The 9552-nt window shown below is 48.6% G+C and overlaps 1 protein-coding gene across 1 annotated transcript; it reads left to right on the forward strand.

Moving 5' to 3' along the window:
• LOC118779211 (heterochromatin protein 1-binding protein 3-like) lies at window positions 1–8379 on the forward strand. The gene is made up of 12 exons (XM_036531189.1): window positions 1–77; window positions 1745–1820; window positions 2345–2588; window positions 2734–2899; window positions 3398–3541; window positions 3862–3927; window positions 4173–4324; window positions 4770–4860; window positions 5029–5188; window positions 5579–5690; window positions 5926–6030; window positions 6757–8379. The coding sequence occupies exons 2-12, from the start codon at window positions 1754–1756 to the stop codon at window positions 7241–7243; spliced, it is 1794 nt and encodes a 597-aa protein (XP_036387082.1). The 5' UTR covers window positions 1–77; window positions 1745–1753; the 3' UTR covers window positions 7244–8379.
• Window positions 8380–9552: the final 1173 nt, after the last annotated feature.

Consider the following 9552-nt stretch of genomic DNA (forward strand, 5'->3'; position numbering starts at 1 on the left):
GCGGGGCTTGGGGACAAATGATATTCTGAAGGAAGACGACGCTTTGATTACAAACAGACTTATCGAACGCATTTAGGGTAAGTGAAGAAATTTGCAAAGTTTACAAGCTGACGCTGAAACTGACTGTCCATGGGTAAGCAGGGGAATAGACAGACGATGCTTTTGCTTTTTCCGAATAGTTTTTTTCCACACTGGCATTGCAACTTCTTGCATTCCGGCTAGCTCGCTAGCTAGGCACTATGTCCACTGCACCGCCATTACTGTAAAGTAAATGGACAAAATGGCCATATTCTTGGAAGAGATGTGTCTCAACGCGATACTCTCTTCGTTCGTTTCAATCGATGCGTCGCTGGTTAGCCAAATGTGTCAAAAAATGAACAGATTGACAAATTAAACAGTTCGGGGCCCAGGTTTGTTTTAGCTTGCCAACATTGCACACATGCAAGAGTTGACACTGCAACTGTTTTTTTTTTTCTCCTGCGCACAGAGAAAATGGGTTTCCAAGCTAGGAGGCCTTCTTTAATTGGGCCCTGACGTTGATGTAGGTCTTGGCATCGTGAAAGCAGACACTTCGCAGTTTCTTACATACTTAGCTAACTCTTTCCAAAATGCACCCGCCCCCAGGAATTAAATATATTTCGCAAACTAATGATAAAGGCAGCTAATTTAAAGTTAAAGGCAGTCAGGTGTCCCTTGGTTTTCGTTAGCTACCTGATTCGTTTGACATGCCAATTCATTGTCTTAATTTAAATATTTTCCATCCAATTAGACTAATGAATTAAACAAGTATTAAACCGCTTAATTGATCAGGAAAGAAAGTGCGTGCAAGGCACTTCTTACACCAGCCCCATGAAATGACATTGAAATGGCTTCAGCAGCGTCATTCTCAAACGGTGCGCCCCGTCTCCGTCTGTTGCACTCCAATCACAAGTAAGACACATTAAGGTTAGATGAACGTGAGGGGTAATAATGTACATAACTATAGCGTACAACTTCTGCGAAACTTTAGCACACGTACACATGATGCTGTTAACTAGCTGATAATGGTTACCAGTAGGAACAGCAGGGTATTTCCCTTGATTTTATCCCTGCCTCCGCAAAACTACGAGGATGCGTAGCGGTTCGGTTAGAGACTTTAGGGCGTTATGTAAGACCGACCTGAAACACAACATGAGCTGAAGTCCTTCCACGTATTTCTCTTTGCTCTGGCGCAGGCGCTGTCGGTGACGATGTTTGTGGAAAGCTTTTGATTGTTGAAATCCTGTTTCATGTATCTCTAAAACTGATTGCACTGAGATTTGGAGGCAGTTTCAAAATCGTAAGAAATGTAATGAGAACCTGTAGAAAAGTACAAAGAGTGAATTTAATAAAGTCTCCTGACCTGAGACCGAACGCAGGCGCACAGTGGCGGCTCGGAACCCCAAGGTGTATTACCCGAAACCTACACCGGCACTGCGGTGCCGATCCGCATATCCGTCCCCAAGTCTGCTTGCTCACTGGGCCAGACGAGCTATTCGATAAATTTGCTTTGGGCTCTTAACTGAGTACTTAGCTTATTTGATCTGATAGTCTGGTAAATTTGCTCAGATACTCACTCGCTTCTGAATTTAAATTAGCTAAATATATGTGCATACCATTTCAGGACTTTGCTAAAGAAATGCGATGTGGAACATCTGAGTTTAGCACGTTAGTCTACACGTAATAAACTGGTGCGCCTGCTCCGCCCGTCTCTCTGGCTTTACAGGTGTCAGCCATGCCCGTCCGCCGTAAAGCCGGGACTCCGCCCCAGGACACACCCCCTACGGACGTGACCGAAGGAGGTGAGGGGACAGAGGGTGGGGTGCTCTGCACCTGTGGCTGTGGCACCTGGCACCTGTTCACAGGTGCACTGCAGTCAGAGACGGCTCTACCGTGAGAGGAAAATGGCTGCTGAATGTGTGTGTCGTTTCCACGTAGTTACTATGTAACATGGGTTTCAGGCCATCCTTCATACTGTTCATATGACAGGGCTCATATAGACAGAAATCGCAGAGATCATAGCGGGATTCAGGAGCCTGAAACTCAGACTGAAGGGGCAGCAGGCAGGAAAACGGTGCTGACCTGCAGCACAGAGGGTGGGGCAGCAGGCAGGGAGAGGAGGAGTCAGTGTGAGGGCTGTTCACGCAGGTGCGGTTAAAGGACAGGTAACAGAACACTGGACTTCATGCTGTCGTGTTCTCTTCCTCACCTCTCCTGTCTCTCTTTCCCTACCCTCGTCTTTTTCATTTCCCCTCCTGTCTCTCTGTCTTTTTCTCTGTCCATCTCTGGCCTCCTGTTGTCTGTCTCTCTGCCTGTGTGTCTCTAGACCCTGCTGCTGCTGCTGAGGAAACGGCCCCTTTGGAGGAGGAGCCGGAGTCCCCGCCTGCCCCCCAAGCCCCCCCGGCAGACGGGGCAGAGGTGGAAGGGGGGTTGGAGGAGGCGGGGGGTGCAGAGGCCGTAGAAGTGGACAAGGAGGGTGAGAGCATGGAGACCAGCAAGGCAGACCAGCCGGAAAAAGGGGCAGAAGAGGAGAAGACACCTGAGGAGGGGGCAGAAGGCGAGAAAAAAGAGTGAGTTTTCCTCTGGGATGTTGTTGTTGGTTTTTTGCCTTTTTTATCTGTTTCATGGGCCTGTTCTTTCTGTATTCTGTGCATATGTGGTCACTGGCCTCATTCTGATCAGTGTGTCGGGTGTGTTTTGGCATGTGGATCACAGAGAGAAGGATGCTGGGAAGGAGGAGAAGGAGAAGGTGAAAAAGGTGAAGAGGACTATTCCGGCCTGGGCCAGCGTGGCGGCCAGCAAGCGCGGCAGGAACCAGAAGGGCAGCACGTTCCTGCACAGCCAGCCCAAGCTGGACGACATCCTCGTGGAGGCCATCCAGGTTGGGGCATGCTACCTGAGCCGCTCTTGCTCACTGACTGACTGACTCTCTCTCTCTGTCTCTCTCTCTCACTCTGTGACTTGCGCATTCTCTCAGTCTGTGTCTGACTTGTTCTGTCACAGTTCTTCAGAGACTGTTTCACTGTTTTTCCTTTCACACTCACTCGCTCCCTGTTCTTGTAACGCATCCTTTCTCTCGTCCGTGGTGGGTTCGGTGTCTGTAATTTTGTGAGTGTGTCCCTCTCTGTCCGTACCTGAGTCGGTGAGGTGATTGTACCTACTGTCTCAGGTGGTATGACTGAAAATACTGAAATCCAGAAAATACTGAGGCAGCCCATTGCAAGTGTTCCTGTGGTGGTAGCCACATTCCCAAAGTATACAATTTATCCTTAAAACCTCGTAGAATGTCTGCAGAAGCGTGTGTGTGTTGCCATTCAGACAGAGGACTCTCTTCTCTGCCTTTACCCTCTTCTCTGCTTTTCACTCCATCCCTCTGTAGGCCAGCAAAGAGCGGTCCGGAGCCTCTGCCTACGCCATCATGAAATACATCACCAGGAAGTACGCCTCACTGGAGCTCGACAGGAGAAAGTTCCTCATCAGAAAGGCCCTCAAGAGATTGGTGGAGAAGGGCGTCGTCAAACAGGTGATTGGCTAAGGGGTTTGTAAGGAATGGTCTTTGTTAGCACCATCTAAAGGTTTTTTTGGATAGTTTTCTAGGGTAGGTGACAAAAAAAACATGCAAACACTTACTCCATGTGAAAGTTCAGTGGTGAAGCTGTGGTCCAAACACAGCACCCGTGGGAGTCGTGTGTGTGGGTTTTCGTTAGAGAGAATCCCTCCATGCTTTCTGAATGAGTCTGGAATAAAAAGGACTCTTCTACAGGTGGTTACCATTCTTTGTGCATGAATGTGTGTTTGAGAGACACAGACCCTTGCGTGATGCTCTTCCTGTCTCTCCTGCAGCTTAAAGGGAAAGGTTTCTCAGGGAGCTTCGCCATTGGCAAACTGCCCCCAAAGCCCAGCATCGAGGTAAGAGGCCTCACTTGCCTGCCACTCTCCACAAACAGTGCTGGATACAGCTCTGTAGCAAGTACAGCTACAGCCTGTCATATATTACAGGCAAGAAAAGAGAGACCAAGATCCCTGTGCCAAGCAGTCCTGTCCTCCTTCCGTCTGTTAGCTCTTACACAGCATGGTCACCAGCTTGTTCGTTGGTTGGTGGGCGGAGTTGGTGGGTGGGAGCTTGCTGAAGCTGCGCTGTGATTGGTTTGCAGAAGCCGGTGGTGGCCCCAGGTGTGAAGGCGGAGACTCTGGGGGACACCCTGCCGCTGATCATCACCCGCCTGTGCGAGCCCAAAGAGGCATCCTACGTCCTCATCAAGAAGTACCTGGAGAAGCACTTCCCCAAGCTCAACGTGGAGCACAGGTGACTCCTGGGAGAGGGGTGGGGCTTGGGAAGACAAGCCAGCCAATGACATTACAGCACTACATACTTACACGGTTACTGTCATGGTTACGATAAGAATAAGTCTGAAGGTATTGGACTGAGTGTTAGAGTAGGAGAAGGGAAGGTCTGAGTGGAAGCAGGTCCAGTTTGAGTATGAGCAGAAAGACCAGGACAGCACGGTGTTCAGTGTGTAGACAGAGGGACAGAGGTGTGAGCAGAAAATGTAAGTGAGAGCAGAGGTCTTCTGCAGACGGCTTCAATGCTTGTGACTGCAGTTTATGTTTGTTAGTATTGTTTCTGTTCTTCTGACTTCTGGAACTGAAGTAGTGATATTTTGGGGTGTTGGTCTCAGCCAGTGGTCATAATTGCAGTGTTATATTGGGTTTTGACCTCCTCCCTCTGCCCCCCCCCCCACCCCCCCCAGGCCAGAGGTGCTGAAGAGTGCCCTGCAGAAGGCTGTGGAAAAGGGCCATCTGGAGCAGATCACTGGGAAAGGAGCTTCTGGAACATTTCAGGTCAGTCCATGTTTCAGGGGGGAGGTTTTGAGGTGGCCGCACACTTCCTCTGTGCATTGTGATGTTCAGCTCTGTGTGCTTTCCTGAAAATAGAGCTGTTCTGATTTGCTGGTGGATTATGAATATTCATAAAGGGTGCTGATTGGATTTTTTTTTTTTGTCTTGCAGCTGAAGCGGTCTGGGGACAAGCCCCTCCTTAAGGGTGGAGCCTTGGAGAACGCCATCCTGACCGCCATCACCGCCATGAACGAGCCCAAATCCTGCAGCACTGCCCTACTGCGCAAGTTCCTGATGGAGACAAACAAGGACAGCAAGGCCTACATGCTGGGTGAGGCCGGGCGCGGCCCGAGTGCCACGCAGTGTTTTCACCAGCCACTGCATGTAGAACCCCCTCACATCCAGTACAATCGGCACATCCTAACGCTAACCCTGCCTCCCTCAGGGGTTTGGAAACCACAGAGAGACCTGGGATGATTTAGCCATATTGAATGGTTACCAGAACTGGCAGCACTGTTACCAGGATGTTTCCTGTGCCGTGTCTTCACGGTACGGCCATGAGTTGGGCTTTAACAGAGCAATGTGGTAGCAGTAACAGTACTGTTCTGACTAGATGGTTTTCTGTGCTCTGTAGTTATGTTACGGTCATGAGCGGGGCAGTGTGGTCACACTACGGTCATTAGCAGAGCAGTTTGGTCACAGTTTTCCTCCCACTCTGCAGTGAGTAACCTGAAGAGGACCCTGAAGAGGGGTAAGATGATGGGCTGGATAGAGCAGGTTACAGGAAGCGGTCTGAACGGGACCTACCAGCTTTGCTATCCCTACTACCCCAGGTAAATGTGCTTAGCATTTTTACATCATCTCAGCTGTGTGGTGAAGTTTTTTTTCAGCTTAGTAATCAAGCTTGACTGACTTTGAGTTGAATTCCCACAGAGTGTTTAAGCTCAGTTAGCACAGATACAGCAGCGGGACAGTGGGGCTCTGTACCGGATCTGTGTGTCAGACCCACCTTGGTGTCTGAGCTGGTGCTGGTTCTGAGATCGGATCACGTTTCCCCACCTCTCCCAGCCCAGCCATCCTGTTCCCAGAGAAGCAGAGCCAGGAGTCCGAGGAAGAGGATGAGGAGGAGGAATCGGACGATGAATCCGAAGAGGAGCCTCCGCCCCGGAAAAGGTGGGTGTGGAAGCGGCCGGGTTCCTCCCGGGTTCCTCTCAGGTTCCTCTCGGGCGCTCAGCTCGCTCGACCGCAGTGTTCATATTTTCCACACCAGAAGAATGAGGACAGATAAAGAGCAGCGTGACTGAGTAAGAGAACAGGTTTACTGCAGTCATTAACTATCCCATAATAAGACTCACTGCAGTCATTAACTATCCCATAATAATCACAGCAGTCATTAAATATCCCATAATAATCACTGCAGAGAGCTGCGGTGTCACTCCTCTGTCCTTACATTTCTGAAGTGGCTGCATACATATGCCCCCCCCCCCCCCCCCCCCCCCGCAAACATTTGAATTGACACATGATACCCCGCTTCCCTGCCCATCTCCGCAGGCCACCGCAGAGAGAAGTGACTTCTGAGAATGTCATTTTGTTCTTTTTCTAGACAGGGTGCTAGGGTGGGCAGGGTGATTTAGATCTAAACTGGGTCTTAGGTGGTATTTACCTATCCTTGCAGCTAGAGTGAGAATCTGTTCAGCATCTTGCGACCAGCCCATAGACTCAGTCTGAAATCTCTTGCATTTTGCAGTTCTGGTGTGAAAACGTAGTGTGAAACTCTCAGGTATCGGTAGTAAACTGCTGCAGATGTACTTTGGTTGTGGAGGTGAGTGAGGGCCTGGCTCAGTCGCAGGGTGTAAGACGGAGAGGTTCTGCCGCTGATTCCGCCACCGTGTCCCACAGGAGTGTGCAGCAGAAGAGGCCTGTGTCCAGAGTACGCCACCCTCCTTCTGCCAGGACAGCCAAGGGAAAAAGACCCACCCCTGCGAAGAGACCAGCGCCCCCAGCCAAGAAAGCTGCACCCCCAGCTAAGAAAGCTGCTCCTCCACCCAAAAAAGCCGCACCCCCTGCCAGAAAAGTGGCGCCGCCAGCCAAAAAAGCCACACCCCCAGCCAGAAAGGTGGTGCCCCCAGCCAAAAAAGCCACACCCCCAGCCAGGAAAGTGTTGCCCCCAGCCAAAAAACCCAAAGCTGCCCTGTCCAGGAAATCACCCCTGCCGCATAAAGCCACGCCCACAAAGAAGGCCGCTCCTGCAAGCAAGCCCAAAACGCCGGTGGCAAAGAAGCTGACGAGTCGGGTGCCCAAAAAATCGTCTTCCACAAAGACAGCCTCCAGATCGCCAGTGAAGGCCAAACCAGCCGCACGCACTTCCCTCAGGTCAAAGAAATGAGCCTCACTGCCCAGAGGTGAAAGGTCAGCTGTGGCTTGTGGCTTGTGGCTCTGGACTGTAGCGCTTACCTGCCTCTCCAGTCTCCTCTCCTGTGTACCCCGGGTTTTCCCTTCATTCAGGCTTTAGCGTTAACTGGGTGAAGAGTTGGGATGAGACAACACCAACCCTTCCTTTTTTTTTCCTTTATTTCATACCACCAGTTACTTACTAAAACAGAATAGCAGGGTGGGTATTCAGCATTAAATAAGATGACACCATTCTAAGTAAGCTTCTTTTTTGGAATCATAGGCTTGTTTTAGATACTTTTAGTTGGTTTATAAAGTAGAAAGGTGTTAGGATCTCTATGGATAAGGTCTTTATTTTTTTGAAGTAGGAATTTTTACCACTGCTTTTTCCCCTCGCTCTGTGTGCGTAGACAATGCTGTTTGCTTAACCTGAAAGGCTAGACAGTGCGTCACCAGTGAAGGCTCGGTCTGAGGATTCTGAGATGTGTGTTTCACACGACTCCTTCAGTCATGACACCGGCTAGCCTTAGTCGTTTGTTTGTAATACTTTATTGTAAAAGCAACTAGGGGATTTCACACATTTGCCCTGGTTCTGTGGATGTTTCAAGGGTGTGTGTGTTGATGCATCTGGCAACACCGAGTTGAAGACAACGCTACACTGGCTTCTGTAAAATAAATGTCGCCTGTAAGGTGATTTTCTGGTTTGGAATTTTTTACATACCTAACCCCCTGATAAGGAGCCCGAGGGTTGAAAAGTGGCTACAGAGTCCACATTCCTGCTAGCCCAGGCCGCACGGTGGAGATTTTATTTGGGGTTTTTTGTATTGCTTTGTAATTGATTCCAAAGGGCAGACTTGGTGCCAGAGGCCACGTGTGGGCTTGCCTGGGTGGGACAGCCTCTTGTTAGATGATGTACACAAGTCTTTTTTTGTTTTTCCTCTTTTGTACATCTTTTGTTTGAAATAGATTCTCATTCCAGACTGTATTAGTGTGAACAAGCTAATTCATTGACGTTAGTGTTGTGTACTGTAAAATACAGAGCGAATTTCAAGGGGACTGCAGTGTCTGCCTGTCAGTGGCGTCTGTGAATGGACCTCTGCGTCTGACTGAGCCTCTCTCTGCCTTCCTGCATGCGTGTCATCTTCAGTTAAGTTGTGATTCTTCTTCTGTAGTCATTAATAAAGTGACTATATTTCTACTCACTGTCTTCTCACTGCATTTATTCAGTGCTTTCTGATAAAGTAGGGGTCTCCAACTGTCAGCCTGTTACCTCATAGGGAAGGTGACTGAGGTGAATTCCCTCTCATTCTTTGGTATCAAGCACTTTGAAATGCTTCATTTTTATTTTATAACTGCAAGTTGCCTTGTACCCACTGGCCACAACAAGTTTTACTTTTGATACTATGGAAGCTCCCAGTCATATTTGATTCGATTTGTTTATTGTAATCCTACCTGAAAGAGGAGAGGATAACCCATTTAGATTTTAGTAGGTAATGAAGTTGGTCAGACTATTACTGAAGGAAAACGAGAATGCTTGAAGAACACATCAAAGACACCACGAACCTGTTTAAGTGATATTTAGACTAACAGCATTTGGCCATTCAGCGCCTGTAACACTCCAAGGCATTTTAGCAACATCAGTTTGCTACACAAATGAAATGTATAGTATTTAGTAAATATATTTATGTGAGACGCTGGTCGTGGCTGAATAATGATGAAACCTCATTTTTATGTTGTTGCTGGAAAAGCCTGATTTCTGTGTGGACAGCTGTCTGGGCTTCCCAGCACACATAACAGTCCAGGTGGTGCCACACTGCAATATGTATTTCCATCTCACCAGCTCATTTCTGCTGACACTTTCATCAGCAAGTGTAATGGAAACAAGTCTGAAACAAGGTGCTAAAATAACACTTATCCATTATTGCTTTCAGAATAGTGTAATCTTACAATGGCTGTTGAGACAGCACATTACAGACACCATAGGGATGGGGTGGGGGGGAGTTGCTGCTGGATTTTTCACGTCTGGAAGTCTCCTCAGTTACATTAACCTCTTGTCTGATGACATACCAATGACGTCACAACAAATCACAACCGGTGTCTTCCAGCCCTGCCAGTGCTGTGGATTGAGGTGTTTGTCGTGGTTTTTTAGCTCTCGATTTGGCCTGATGAAAACACAAGCACACTGAGCAGCATATTTTGTGGCATCAGACTAATCGGGCCTTAGCCGTCACCACTTTTTAAAACAATGATGCCAGAAATCACTGTTTGGATTCAGAAGCTGTTAGGCTATGTAGAGGTTCTCTC

This window comes from Megalops cyprinoides, chromosome 6 (genome assembly GCF_013368585.1).
Source record: "Megalops cyprinoides isolate fMegCyp1 chromosome 6, fMegCyp1.pri, whole genome shotgun sequence".
NCBI lineage: Eukaryota > Metazoa > Chordata > Actinopteri > Elopiformes > Megalopidae > Megalops > Megalops cyprinoides.